Below are 14991 nucleotides of genomic sequence, written 5' to 3'. Positions count from 1 at the left end.
CAATCCATCATAGCGAAATGTTCTGGTGAAACATTGTAAGATTTGACATATGACTTGATTAACTTGTTCTTTCCAGTGTTTGGATGACATTGAGTTTTGGACATTTCCTCTTCAAATTTAAAAGAAACTCATTAATTAGTATTTACTGATATATATTTTGTAAATTAGCTCTAACTAATAATAGATATTTTCTATGACATTTTTTTAATCCTTTCAATGTTAACAAAACATGGTTTTGATTTAACTATTCCAAAAGACACAAATGCCCTACACTTATCTAATTTATTCTTTCAAAAAGCTTATATGATATATCTCTAGAATTTGTAGTAAACTCTTTCTCTTATGTATATATTAAGTAGTTAATTATAATTATTAAAACACATCCGCTATGATAAAAATAAGGCTTCTATTTTTTTAGAAAAACAATGTTTGAACACATCATTAGTCATGCAAGGTTGTTCTTTCCACCATTACGTTTATCTTCTTTGCTCGTATTATGTTTCAGACTCTCAACGAATATGAATATGTATAAATCTCACTTAGACCATATAAATCTCTCTCTCTCTCTCTCTCTCTATATATATATATATATATATAATGTTTGAATTTGATGTAAAATATCATTAATATAGGAGACATGATATTTATTTAGTAAGAAAGTGTGTTAAACTTTTCTCACGTGCGCTTTAAACACGTATCGAAAACAAAGTCCGAATTATTGTTTAAACTTACTTTGACACAAACGTTATTTTAGTCTATATTGACTAAATATTTTTTCGTCCAATTCTAGCTTCTGTATTTTTATTATAAAAACTCTGAATCTTAGATGCCATTCAAGAGTGGTTTGGAACTTAATGACCAAGTTTAACAATAAAACCAATACAAACTTCTAATAATAATTATATATAAGAGTTAGAGAAGTAGAAACAAGTGTTGCTGGGAGATAAAGAAAAGATTATTAAATGTAAAAACGTGGAGTCACTTGTACGGATAATTTTTGTAAAAATAATTCATTTAGTGGAGAGAATTTGCTTAAATTATAAAAAATAAATTATTAATGTATAAATAAATTTTGGAGACTAATTGAATAAGCCCTAGCTAATTATTTCTTTCAATTTTAAAAGCCGCCTCCTTTAAAATTATCATAACAAGCATATCAACAGTCATAATGTTTCACAAGCAATGTTTTATATCTGATACTCAACTTGAAAGAATATTTGATATTTTATAATCTATATTCCCAAAAAATACAGTAAAATAAAATTACGGATAACCCAGTTAGTTTTGATTCAATTTCACTACTATATCTAACTAGTAAGGTGTGAATACAAGTTTCGAGTGCTTGATTTCCTAATGTGCACAGAGTATTCAATCGCAGATTTGAAGCAGACTAGAATGTCTAACCCAAGGTTTGTTTGAAATTAGAAAAGCTACTTCGGTGGTACAAGAGGTTTTGACTAATCGTGTCGTAATTTGTCAAGTTTTTCAAGATAGGGAACATTCTTTTGTTTTTCTTCCTTGTATACATGTTTCTGTCTGAGATGAGGAGCCCAAAGGCGAAAGAAGATCCGTAACAAAATGCAACCCAAGAAGAAATGACCATCAATCATACAAATGGCCCATATTCTCAAACAGGTAATAGCCTCCTTTTGCTTATTTTGAACATCAATTATGTTTGAAGACAACAAACAAAATATGAAAATGAAATTGAAATTAAGAACCTCTCGTCAAGAAAAAAAACATAAATACATAAAAAATACGAACAATATCTCCAACTGTAATAGCCAAACAAACATTATAGATAAAACTTCTTTCTAGAGTGGCTCTAGACAAAGAATTGCAACCAAAAAGAAACTTTCCAATTCAACCAAATCAAATGGAGAAACTATGATCCTTTTTTGAAGAAATAATCAACATGGTCTCTCAAATATGACCTTTTTTCCTAAATAATCTTAAGGAAGTACATTATATAATTAATTCCTTACGTATTAAATATAAAATAATTTAATTATTATCCAAATATATTTTACTAGGGTGATGAACTAATTTGAAGATTTCTCATTCTAATTTCCAATACTTAAATAATTATTTTACTTTAACGACTATTCAGGAGACAGATCAATCCTTTAAGGACTATTCTATAATTTTGAAATGTCAACCATAGAAAAGTATGCACAACCAGTCTTTGACTATTTCAAGTCATGTTTTAATATTTATTCAACAGGGTCTACCTTTGGCACAATTTATAATTTTACCCAATTTAATCTAACAGTCATTGGATTTATATATCTAATTTAATCTTAACTATGGACATTTATATCAAATCTGTCCTTTTTAATGTTATAAAGAGCTCAGCATTACAATAAGATGGCGGTTGAACAGATAATGAAAATACAGATGATAAATTAAAATCAAAGTGGCACTCTTCAAATATAACCTTGCCCACAACACAGAGATACAAAGACAAGATAGCAGAGAAAACGTAGAAACAGTTGCCCACTAGTGTGCATTTGGTGTATGTTTCAAATTTGTCTAGAAGGGTGTCAAGTCAAGGTGCTGCCATCTTTACGAAAAGTGTCATGGTTCATTCATTGTGTGTTTAAGGGCACAATGCAATTCGGTGAACAGCATACTTCAATATGGCTCAGCCAGCAATTTGGTGTCCAGTATATTCAGTTGTGTTGTGCAGCTAATATTCAATACTATATTACTATATGCAATAGATTAATTAAAGACAATACGCAAACAAATTCTGTTTGCATCACTTCACAACCTCAATTAAATTGTTTTAATTAGACTGGGATTTACTTTTTCAACAGGTCAAGAGCTTCTTTAATTCAATTGGTTAAGGATTTAGATATAATATCTAAATTATGCGTTGGGTTTAAAGGTTTCTTTCCAAAATTGGTGTCTTTTATAGACCCACATACGATCATTAGTAAAACCTACAATCATGACAATAGGATTGGAAAAATAACCTCGTCTCAATTTCAAAACCTAAGGGCCAAGGCTATCAATCGTGCTTTAGAAAGCAATGTGTGGATCAATGCCACTTCAATAATCTCAAAACTTATCTACCATTGGCCAAAGTTGAAGAAGCAATAAGGCTAAGCAAGCCATTGTGGTCTATGGCGCCACCATAACAAGAATCCCTTCACAAATTGCCACTGGCGGAGGGGTAGAAAAATGCCATGTTAGTGTTATGGTGGCCGTACTATGGTTATTTAACAAAACTGTGTGATACAATACAAGGCTAAGGCCGATGAACAGAGAGGCAAATGCCAAGGCAATGATTATGATATTTCAATAATCTGAGCTAATTTAACAGGAGTCCCATTCATCTAGACCTAAATCAATGAAAGTTGAAAGAACACAAGGAGCTACTCAGGAAAAAAAAGCATCATGTTACAACATTAAAGACAGTTTAGCAGACAAGAGGGATACAGTTCATAACAGATACAACAAAATGACATGGAAGTATTTTAATGAAATCCAAAAAAACAAAGAACATAACAATTATACATTTCAAACAGATATTTGGGAAAATCTTAAAATGGATTTCAAAAAGTGATAGCCTGACCTTAAACCAAATAAATTTATCAACAACTCACTATTAAATAATTCTTAGTCAAGATGGACTAGAGACAACAACAAGAAAAAGTACCTTACATACAGCTATAGACTTAATCAGCTAACATCCTTAAGTCTTTTTATCAACGTATCCAACGATTTCCTTTTCGGATTCTGCCTGGCCCCACGACTACCAAAGGTTCCAAAGAGCCGATCTGAAGGATCCCTCAACTTTTCTGAAACAATCACCACTTTCTTGTGGTCCAAAGTGTTGTAACTCCTCTCCCTTATCACTGGATTCAAGAAGTTCTCTGGATGATTACTCAATAGCAAATTAATCAGTTGCTTTGAACTGGTAAGTGATGCTTTCAAAACATCAACATCCCCATCAGAGAAAAGAGAGGCCTGATTATCAGCAAATGATTCTAAGAGCCGAATATCTACTTCAATTCCATTAATAGCATTGACATTAAACCTTTTAACAGAATCACTGACTAAAGTCCCAACTATCTTGTCGGATATGTGAGCAAAAACTTCTTGCAATACTCTCTTAAGGACTTGAGATGGCAATATCTGTTGAGCAGTTGAAACCAAAATTTCTAAATAAATTATAACCTCATTTACATATTCATTTCCACTCTGAGGTGCCTCATCACACATCCAATTTACATTCTCGATCAAGGTCATAAATCCATCAACCTTGGCTTTGAGTAGCCCAGAGAGCATCTCTTCTGCAGCATCACGAGCTTTTCTTAGGGGAAACTGCCTTCTGCTTCTCTCCACCATTCTCAAGGGAACACCCGAAAGCTGTGCAGCATGGCGAAAGAAAAAATCACAAGCACGCTCCAAGACAGCCATATTCGCTGCCATTTGCATTGCCTGGGAGACACCACTAATCGAGGTATTGATAAGCTTCACTAAAGCTTCATCCAAAACCTCAATCAAAAGCCTGTCTAAATATTTCTTAACAACTTCATAGAACTCAAGCTGCCCGCCATAAGACATGAAACTCACAGAATCCTCAATGAATGACCGTACAATCCGACAACAATCTGGCACAGTGGTCGAAAAGGGGGCAACATAGGGAAAAGCTGGTATGATATCAGTAGTCTGTATCTGGAAAGAAAGCACATTCATGGAATACTCATACTCTTTTTTCATCAGCATTTGCTCAAATTTATCAGCCGCAACCGCCTCCGCAATCTGCTTCCTACAATCAGACAAAAGAAGTTCGTGGTACTTATCCCTGTGTTTGCTCAAAACATCAAGCAACGCATCAATGGGGTACCCGTATCGTCGCAGGGTTACCCCTAACAGACTCACATAATCCTTAATAAGCAAAAGATGATTAGCAGTTTGCATTCTGGAGAACTGATCCTCCAACACTGAACACATCTTACTAACAGCAATCTCCCACAGATTCTCAACCTCCAATTTTGAAATCAACCCACCTCCGGTTCTGAACACGCGATCCTCCACCACAAAGAACCCTGCAATCTGCGCAAAGAACGTTTGATGCGACTCCAGAAAAGGAGTCATCGACGAGACCTGAAAGTCCGAAGTCAACTGAAGCTTCCGGTTCTCGAAATAATACCGCTTAAACCGATCCTCTAACCCTAAAGTCTGATGAATATGGTATGCCCTGTACAACGAAGTCAAATCAAACCCGGCGACTCCACCGCCGTCTTCGCCGATCCCGCCAGCGATAATTTCGTCTTCTTCCTCTTCCTCTAAAGCGTATATACAGTCCCTCACGCTGAGTCTACTCTGTTCCTCCGCTTGGCGCTGCTTAATTCTTAGATCCTCTTCTCTCTGCCTCGCTGACGAGGCTTGACCTATCGCCAATTGACCTAAATTGCGACTCACGACTCGGATCTCCACCAACCAGTCCCCAAACTCCTTGTTCACCTTCCTTTCGATGTACGATCGAATCTCTGGAATCTTCTTCTCCAGCATCCGCTTCAGCGTGGATGACTCCGTTTTATCCAAATACTCCCGCTCGATCGCGTCCACGCACTTCAGTGCCATGTAGAAGTTGTCGTCCGCGAGGTGGCGGTTGGCGCGCGTGCAAACCTCCATCAGCTTAACGCAAGTGCGGATGGAGTCGATGGCGAGGTTCACGTTCTTCGAGACGTTCCGCGTCTCGACGAAGGAGTCGAGAGACGACAGGAGCGGGCGCGCAACGGACTGGAGCCGCGAGTTGGAATCGAAGAGGGAGGACTTCAGCGAATCGACGTCTGATAGGAGGGATCGTAGATCGTCAACGGCGAGGATAAAGTCCTGGTAGTGAGCCTTGCACACTTCCTCAATCTCGGACTCCTTCAAGCGCGCAAAGTGACGGAGGTGGTGGTGGAGCGTCTCTGGCTTTCCGGAGGCGAAGGCCTTGCGGATGAACGGGCCTATGTCCTCATTGTTGCAGATGGCGGAGGACAAGAGAAGCTGGTCCAGTTTGTCAGCGGACTCATCTCCGTTCGCCGGAACAATTTTCCGACGCGGTGGTTTGGAGGAAAGCATCGTCGTCGTTGTGCCCGTGGCAGGAGGAGAAAATTTAGGGATTCAGAAATTTTTCGGACACTTCATTAGAGTCGTCGGAAGTCTTGAGTTTTGGGTATTCCGTAATCTTTTGGGGTATTTCGGTAATTGAACTGAAAAATAAAAAGCCTTTATTTCATTCATACTTGTCATATGAAATTGTAAATGATTATTAAATAATTAAATATTAAAAAATTAGCTTTATGCATGTGTGGTGGGTGCAACCACTGTTAACCTAATTATATGATTCTACTTCTATTGTATTTTTTTAAGGCTGTTGTTTTGAGTGGATTTGAGACGATGAATTTGAGGGGATTTGAAGATAATTTTTTTTGTCGTTTATTTGAGTGAATTTAGAAATAAAATTTGTGAGAATTAGTATAGAATTGTATTGACATGACAAATTAAAAAAAATTATTTCCAAATTCACTTTTATTTACCTTCAAATTCACTCAAATAAACGATAAAAAAAATTATCTTCAAATCCTCTCAAATCCATCCATGTCAGGACACCTTTTTAATTGTTTTTAGTATATGAATTTATTGTGTAATTTTATCTTTACTTATAGCATTTTTATTTTGGTAGCTCTCTTTTTCAATTTTGAAGAACAATGTAAATGTCTTCTGTCTACAAATGCAAAATACCAATTTTGCATGTGCTCGTAAATAAATTCTTATTTCTAAAATTTATTTCAGGCTGTCTGTGTATATAAACCTCAAATTAATCAATTAATCATCAAAATAGCATTGTTTTCAAATTATTCGATTTATCACATCACTTTTTTTTTTGGTCTTACTTTTCATCTCTCTGTTTGATATAGTTTGGATATATATCCACACCATCATTGAGTTGATACACATCTGACATTCCTCAACGCAATGAATGTATGAACGAGGGATGATTGAATACAGCTTGTCAAATGGTTGACATATACATTATATTTAATAGTATAAGTTTTGTTTTGTTAAAATTGTAATGAATGGTAATTTCCAAATACAGCCTCTATTTTTTTGAAATGCCGTCTACACTAAGAAAATACGGTCAAAAACAAGTTGCAAGACGGAATGTCTCTACCCTTACAAGAAATGGGTGAAAGTAGAAGTCCATATACGATTCTGTTTACAAAATAGTAATTCGTGGATATAGAAAATTGTATTTGCTAAATTTCATTTTATGTTAAAATTGAAGATTTAAAAAATAAATAAATTATAATACTGGTTGCATATTCAAATAGACAAAGAATGAATAATTTGCAAAAGAAAATAATAGATATATAAGAATGTTTACATTACGTTTATGTAGATATGCAAATGTGTTAAATTACTTCATTTATTTTTTATATATTGTCTTCGATGATAAAAAATATTATATAAATATTTATAAGACATGATAAAATATTTAATGACATTTGAAGTAATTATATACATACATACATACATATATATATATATATATATATATATATATATATATATATATATATATATATATATATATATATATATATATATATATATATATATATATATATGATACACATTTGATTTGATGTACACTTTTATTTTTCTCCTTTTACACTTAATAATATGATTCTTAACTTTTGTTAAGGACAATTATATAAAAATATTATTTTTTAAGTTATATTCCACTTTTTCATTATTTTTTTAAATTTCATTCTTCGTTATTGTTTTGGTAAGTTGAAAATGGAAAAATATATTTACAAATAAAGAGAGACACAAAGTGAAAATTAAAATTGAAAATAAAACTAAACTTCAATGTAATTTAGAAAGATTTAAAAAATATTACGTTATCAAATTAAATGACAATAAAATACACGTTAAATGATGTTCAGATATGAAAATTACAAACACAAGAACATGAAAAACAGATTAAAAGTTCACTGTAAATAAACTATTATAAATCTACACAGAAACCGATTAAGAAAAAAGAATCAACTACGAGTTGTATTTTGAATTAAAAAAATTACTAAAAATTATTTATGTTTTATTTGATAATACTTTCATAATTCGTTTTTTTTCATTTTTATAATTTAGTTATTTTAACTAATTTAAAACTATTATTACTAACACAAAATAATTAAAAAAGCCTTTCTTTTTAAGAAAACATTTTAATAAAATTGGATTGAGACGTAGGACAAAAATAGAAAACAACGGATCACAAGTTAAATATATTTTGAATATTTATATATTTAAATTATCTATTACGTTCCTTAAACTATTGATACAGCTATAAATTGATATAATCAAAATTTGTTTTGATTAGTTTAAAACATATAATAATTGATTAGTTTCATCTTGTTAGTTAACTTTAAATAATTAAACTAATATTAATTAACTATTTGAAATTTATGTAATCAATAGTAATTATTTAATTTAATTGTCATTTAATTTGTAATGATTATAAAACTACATTGTCTAAAATTAATTTAAATAGTTAATCATTTAATTAGGAAATTCATATTTATATTATGAATTATTTTTTACAAAATTTGATCTATACGAATATGCTATAAATTTTAAACAAAACAAATTAATGTTATTAATTAATTTAAATTAAAACAAACTAACGTGGATACATATGACAGTAGACTGTGTTCTTTAACCAAGAATTCAAACTTTAATATAATCATGTTGGCATGAAATAATTCTCTTATAAAAAGTAAACAATATTTAATTGTTAAAATAAATGAGATTTTTTTCTTAAAATGAGTAAAAACCACTTATTTTTAAAATAACCAGGTTAGACAAATACATAAAAATATTTATTTATTGTACAAGTGCCTAAAAAAACACAATGAAAGTGATATCTATAACAATATACAAAGCAAAAGAGTGTAATATAATTGAGAATTAAATAAGAAATATGATAAATGTAATAAAATATAGAAAATACAAAATTTCATTTTAGAAATAAGTTCATAAAAAAAATAATAAGGTTTGGGATTCGCTAAACGGGTCGTGCGCGTAACCCGAATTGAGTCTGGGCTTTTAACTTTGCGAAAAAGTGATAAATAAATTCATCAGACCCTAGACCCTCTCCAAAACCCTAGCACAAATTTTTCCTTGGTGACGGCATCAGCAGCAGCGTCGGCGGCGAGAAGCTACATTCGCAATGGTACATTTCTCAAAGCTGTTACAATCCATTAGAAAGTTTCTCTGACTTTGTGTTGAACTGAATTACAGGGGATCGATTTGAAGGCAGGAGGTAAGTCCAAAAAGACCAAGCGAACCGCCCCAAAATCCGATGATATTTACCTCAAGCTCCTCGTCAAGGTACCTTTTTATTTTTCTCCTGCATGACTGTGAACGAACGAACAAGGGTTTTGGATTTGAAATGTTCGCCATGTTTTTAGTTGTACCGTTTTCTTGTTCGGAGGACTGGGAGTAATTTCAATGCCGTCATTCTCAAGCGTCTTTTCATGAGCAAGGTCAACAAGCCTCCGCTATCCCTCTCCAGATTGATCCGTTACACCAAGGGAAAGGTTCAAACCTATCTCTTCTCTTCATTCGTTCCATTTAATCGTTATTTTTTTTCTCATTTGAGGTCACAAGCAAATTGGCGTTGATGTCTTGGTACTTATTTCATTAGGAGGATAAGATAGCTGTGGTGGTTGGGGCAGTGACCGATGATATTCGTGTGTACGAGGTGCCTGCTCTGAAGGTAGCAGCACTGAGGTTCACTGAAACTGCCAGAGCTAGAATTGAGAAAGTTGGCGGGGAATGTCTCACCTTTGATCAACTGGCTCTTAGAGCTCCTCTCGGCCAAAACACGGTATGATTATACTATTTCTCTTTCCGTGTATTTTTCTATGAAATGTAAGATTTAATTATCGGTCTAGTTCTCACGAGTTCAGACAGTGGGGACTGAAAGAGATTAAAATGGTATGTATAGAAACTAGAAAGGATTAAAATGAAAATTGTGTTTAGGGATTAAAATTAATGATTTTTATACATAGGGATCAAATTGTGTAGTATGTATAACTATAAGAAGCAAATGAGTAATTAAACCCACATAAAGCTGTCAGCACAAGTAGTTTGGCATTTTGGTTCTTTAACCAAGGTATGGGATTCAATCTGTGTCTTGGGTATGGAGTCGCAACTAGATTGGTATGAAGTTCATCTAAATAGGTTTTAAGGCTCTACTTAACCTTTGTTAGGTTTTATGTCATAATTGCTATGCTCTTAGTAGTTTAGAAGCTTTGCTTACGGGACCAAAGAATAGCAATGACTCTAATTAGTAAACTTCACATCACTATATTTTATCGTAGTAAAACTTCTGTTGTCCTTTAGTTTTGGCTGCTAAACAAATTAGCAATTTTTGTATAGTGACATAAAGTTTACTAATCAGTATCGTTTTTGTTTGGGGATCCAGTATTCTTGCTCTTTCATCTTTATTATTGGAGGAAGAAAAAAATAATAATGCAAAGTCTGCCTTTTGCCTTGCCGGGGGGGGGGGGGGGGGCAAGGGTTATGGAGGGTGTATCTCAGAAGCTTACCTTTGTTTTTGAATGGTGTTTCAGGTTCTTCTTAGAGGTCCTAAGAATGCTCGCGAGGCTGTCAAGCACTTTGGACCGGCTCCTGGTGTGCCCCATAGCCACACCAAGCCCTATGTCCGTTCAAAGGGACGGAAATTTGAGCGGGCCAGAGGGAGAAGGAATAGCAGAGGCTTTAGAGTTTGAGTTTTGTAGCTCAAATATGAAGGGATTTTCCTCTTACCTTGTGATCATTATGTATTGTTTTCTCGTGTTTTTTGAACAATCGTTAATTTTAGTTTTTACTTTTCCTTCCAAGGGAAAAATATTGAAGCTCCTTCCCCGAACAATTTTGTTCTAGCAAACTACTTGAGAGGATTAATGAGTAACTATTTGCCTACTTATTACGGCACGAACTCGACTGATCTTTGTTTTATGACGCCCGTATTTTACTCCTGCTAAGGAGGAGTTTACTTTTGAATATATTCAAAGGTGTTGCAATTTGGTCTCATTCTCTAGCACGATTTAAGCACGATTTTTTAAGAATGTTAAAAACCATTTCAGTAATATAATCCCAGTTGACTGAATGTTTTACTGGTAAAAGAGTTCAAATCTCAGTTGATACCAGAGGAACATTTTTCTTTCCATGACATGACATTGAAAAAGTAGGGAAACTTTCAAATCAAATTCAACTTAAGTATCGGGGTTTCGTTTGATACGTTATATTGTATCACATTGTTGCTTGAGAACAAATAATGACTATATATATCAACTTAAAAGAGGAATTAAGTTTACTCTTGTTATTGGAACTTTATTATTAGAACGTACTTTAGTCTGTTTAGTATATTACTAAATAAGATTTTTTTGTGGATTACGAATTGTAAGTGGTTTTAATTTTTCGTTACAGCGCATTTAAATACACAGAAGGGAGGGGTTATTATTTACTGTTATACCTCGTCTTGTTAGAAGTTCAAACTTGGTGAACTAATAATCTAGCTTTCGGGAAACGTTTAAACATCATTGAGGCACATTTTTGTTCTCTGTTGTATGCTTTTGGATACTAGAACATCCCTTTGCAATATTTCAAACAGATTCCTTAACAAAAGCTCTGCGAACTGAAAGATAACTTAGCTTTTGATAGTATTAGTTCATCGATCTGAAACATTTTTCTTGAACTATACTGCCATTTCAACCCCATTTTATTTTGACACTGTTACTGCAATTGTCAGTCGCTAGGGGTTGGGGGTTGGGTTTGAATTTACGTTTGAGTTCTTTCACATAATATACTTGTGCAAGGATTAAAATTTCTTGATGAAGTCGTATATATGCGTGCTGATCTCTTCTGGCCTTTCCTCATTTATAAAGTGAGCTACTCCTTCCATCACGACCAATTCTTGCAAAAACGGTACGTCTCTCTTAAAGCCACCATTATGTATATACTCCTTCACACCTGGAGTGTTATATGTAATGTCAAGGTCTCCCACAATAAACTTGACCGGTACCTTAATCTGTACTCTAGTCCATGCTGCCGTGAGCTCCCAGGTTCTGCACACAAAACGAAATTTACCTTACCAGACTACAAACACATCCTTCAACGAACTAATTATTTTCTGAACTCTTTAATTGTACATGCATACATACAGTTCTACAAACCAGGTTCAGTTACTGCATCTGAAGTAACTTATTAAAGCAATTCCTAAAAATTAAGCTAAATTGCTATTGAAGATTGAAAATAAACATAAAAATACACTCACCTACTCTTCCATGTCATTTTCTTCTTATGTCTCTTTGTTTTCCACAGTAACACTTTCGAAATCTGACATTTTCTCTTAAAATTTAAAACTTAGGATAGGACCTAACTGAGCCCAACAAAAGCGGCTGTAAGGTGTCTAACCAAACCTTGTATTACCCATATCTTTAATAGACGTGGGATCTCACACCCTAGGCCTACGATTAGATGTCGAAGCGTGAAACATGTAGGTGACCACCACCCACAGCTAGGAATAAACATCTAGATTCTAGAGCACATACATAGTCAAATAAGAAGAACATACCCAATAATCGAATTTAAACAATAGACATTGGTCATGTTTATTGTTGGGGGAGAGCTCAACATGCTCTCTCTCATTCATCAATTTTTTTGTTCCTTTTTTTCTTTCATTCTATACACCCCGTGTGGATACGTATATCAGTGTTCTAAATATTAATAATTGGGAACAATATATTCATAATCAGTTCAAGATCATTTGAAGTCACGTATACTAAAATAATTATTTCAGTCACATGTACAAAATAGGAGCTTGAACTATAGTAAGTATGGGATATTTCCTCCTACGAGGAACCAGAAGAAACTCACAGGTCCATGGCGCGATAGTAGTTGAGCCCACCAGTGAAGCCTTTCTGTTCAAATTTGCTAGCATAATAATTGACGTCTTCTTCAGACAGCCACGATGGTAGAGCAACATGAAGGTCAGGTGAACCACCAAATCCTATCTCTTTAGGCACACTGGGTGGACGTGGATCACGAGAAACAAGAAAATTCTTTATTATCCTCGCAGCACCAGCACGAGAAAATTCCTCTTCAACCTCCCCAGGTTTCTGCAGCACGACAAAATATCAAAGCTCTACACATTAACTTCACTCGTATCTTTGAAATTTGTGAAGATAAGGAGGAGTTGACTGAGTGGATTCATTTTACCTGAAACCTGCAGATATAGTAATCATCGCCCATCATGGCCCTTAAGCTCTGAATGGGCTTTCGTTTAGGGTTCCTGGGGCGGAACACGACACTCATGTTGACTAGGGCTTTCACACGATCGGGCCTCAACAAGCAGAAATACCAGGCTACGGAAGCCCCCCAGTCATGACCCACCAAAAACACTTGGTCGATGCCCAGAGCATCGAGAAGCCCAACGAGGTCGGCCACGATGTGGAGGGCGGAGTAAGAAGAAGCGGAGGGCGGGGCGTCGGTGTCACCGTAGCCGCGGAGGTCGGGGGCGATTGCTCGGTAGCCCACGGCCGAGAGCGACAGAAGCTGGTGACGCCACGTGTACCATAGTTCCGGGAAGCCGTGGAGGAACAGAACCACTGGGCCTGACCCAATTGATGCCACGTGCATATTTATTCCATTGGTACTCACCATTCTGTGCTCTATTTTCTCCATTTCTTTCTCTTCACTCTATCTTTCTCAATTTTTCTACTTCAAATGGTGTTGCAGGGAATTTAGGTAAGTGGAGACTGAGAAGATAATTTTTCTTTTCCTTTTCGAAATGATTTTGCGTGTAATGATGTAATCCAAGACGATCCAATTCTACCTTTCAAATCTGATTCCAAAATTCTCCGCGGCTCTCAAAGTCAAGAAATCATGCCTCTACTCACTGATCCAGATAAGTGTAATTTTAACATTACTTTTTATATTAATTTGAGTGTAATTCTTGTAAATTAATCTATGAAAATACTTTTTAAAATTAATTTATCATTTACTAAATAAGTGATAATTCGATGGTTACTTTCTTTACAAAATATGTGATTAGAGTGTTGATACATCACAAACAATATTCATATTCCATGAATTCTTCCCAAATTTCATATTTTTTTTGTTAGGGTTTCTTTGAAGAAAATGAGAAAGTTAATATTTAAACACAGCAACTTGGAAAATATTTAGTGACCTATTTTCTTGCTTAAAAATAAATTTAATTTACTACTTTTCAGAATTGAATATCACTAAGTAATGTTTAAGAAACATATTAGCAGAACTAGAAGATGTAAATGACAATTGCTTTCTTAGATGGGCTAGCTCGTTTATTCGTTTGGATTGGGAGGCCCAAAACTTGACACAATGACAACCTTGTAAAAGAGGCGAATTTCACAGTACGTAGTGGTATCATTAGTTTTATAGCAGTATCTAAAAATGATATTTTTAACTACTGTTTTGTTTTATTGCTAAGATTTTCGACAGTATAGGAGACAAAGGTGCATAAATCACCAACGTAACAAGACTGATTGACATATAATCCTATATTCCTTAGAGATTCCATTTTAGATTTATCGATATCTGGAAAAGATATTTGTTGAAAGCTATGATCTATTTTAAGAAACTAGTTTCAAAGATGCATTGTAGTTTCCACAAATATCAAAGACAGCATCTGCTAATTTGGAGCATTATAATAGTTTATAGCAAAACAATAGTGGGAATGGAATAATTGAAATGCCTTTTTTGAGTTAGTAGATGTTTCGGTTCCGAATTGGCCACTGGCACAATCATGGTGTGGGGTGGGGGATCTCACTGCATGAACAAAATGAGTCGTGTTACAAACACATTAGTGCACCATCTTTCATTATCTTGGAGAATCAGAATCCAAAAAGACTCTCACACTCTCACTTCACATTTGCTCCC

The 14991-nt window shown here is 34.4% G+C and overlaps 3 protein-coding genes across 3 annotated transcripts; 1 reads left to right on the top strand and 2 right to left on the bottom strand.

Annotated features, from left to right (window-relative positions):
• Positions 1–3595: 3595 nt before the first annotated feature.
• Positions 3596–6212, bottom strand: LOC108329521 (exocyst complex component SEC15B). Its single transcript, XM_017563764.2, has one exon. It carries the CDS (start codon positions 6082–6084, stop codon positions 3688–3690), a length of 2397 nt encoding a protein of 798 aa, XP_017419253.1. The 5' UTR covers positions 6085–6212; the 3' UTR covers positions 3596–3687.
• A 2867-nt stretch (positions 6213–9079) lies between these two features.
• Positions 9080–11014, top strand: LOC108327819 (60S ribosomal protein L18). Its single transcript, XM_017561535.2, has 5 exons — positions 9080–9238; positions 9307–9396; positions 9477–9605; positions 9713–9895; positions 10644–11014. Exons 1-5 carry the CDS (start codon positions 9236–9238, stop codon positions 10800–10802), a joined length of 564 nt encoding a protein of 187 aa, XP_017417024.1. The 5' UTR covers positions 9080–9235; the 3' UTR covers positions 10803–11014.
• Positions 11015–11707: 693 nt separating this feature from the next.
• LOC108327724 (uncharacterized) lies at positions 11708–13819 on the bottom strand. Its single transcript, XM_017561415.2, has 3 exons — positions 13294–13819; positions 12952–13193; positions 11708–12140 (listed from the first exon to the last, which is right to left on the bottom strand). The coding sequence occupies exons 1-3, from the start codon at positions 13756–13758 to the stop codon at positions 11894–11896; spliced, it is 954 nt and encodes a 317-aa protein (XP_017416904.1). The 5' UTR covers positions 13759–13819; the 3' UTR covers positions 11708–11893.
• Positions 13820–14991: the final 1172 nt, after the last annotated feature.

The sequence above is a fragment of the Vigna angularis genome, chromosome 2, assembly GCF_016808095.1.
Source record: "Vigna angularis cultivar LongXiaoDou No.4 chromosome 2, ASM1680809v1, whole genome shotgun sequence".
Classification (NCBI taxonomy): Eukaryota; Viridiplantae; Streptophyta; class Magnoliopsida; order Fabales; family Fabaceae; genus Vigna; species Vigna angularis.
Note: the sequence above shows the minus strand (reverse complement) of the source record. Positions and strands in the feature narration are given on the sequence as shown.

Bases quoted from the DNA above. Each gene is read 5' to 3' on its own strand.
- LOC108327724 (XM_017561415.2), bottom strand. From the start codon at position 13,758: ATGGAGAAAATAGAGCACAGAATGGTGAGTACCAATGGAATAAATATG. The intron at 13,194-13,293 runs GTAAAATGAATC...GTCGTGCTGCAG, and splicing joins ACTATATCTGCAGGTTTCAG to AAACCTGGGGAGGTTGAAGA. The intron at 12,141-12,951 runs GTGAGTTTCTTC...TTTTGTGTGCAG, and splicing joins TACTATCGCGCCATGGACCT to AACCTGGGAGCTCACGGCAG.
- LOC108327819 (XM_017561535.2), top strand. The intron at 9,606-9,712 runs GTTCAAACCTAT...TTATTTCATTAG, and splicing joins TCCGTTACACCAAGGGAAAG to GAGGATAAGATAGCTGTGGT. The intron at 9,896-10,643 runs GTATGATTATAC...ATGGTGTTTCAG, and splicing joins CTCCTCTCGGCCAAAACACG to GTTCTTCTTAGAGGTCCTAA.
- LOC108329521 (XM_017563764.2), bottom strand. From the start codon at position 6,084: ATGCTTTCCTCCAAACCACCGCGTCGGAAAATTGTTCCGGCGAACGGA.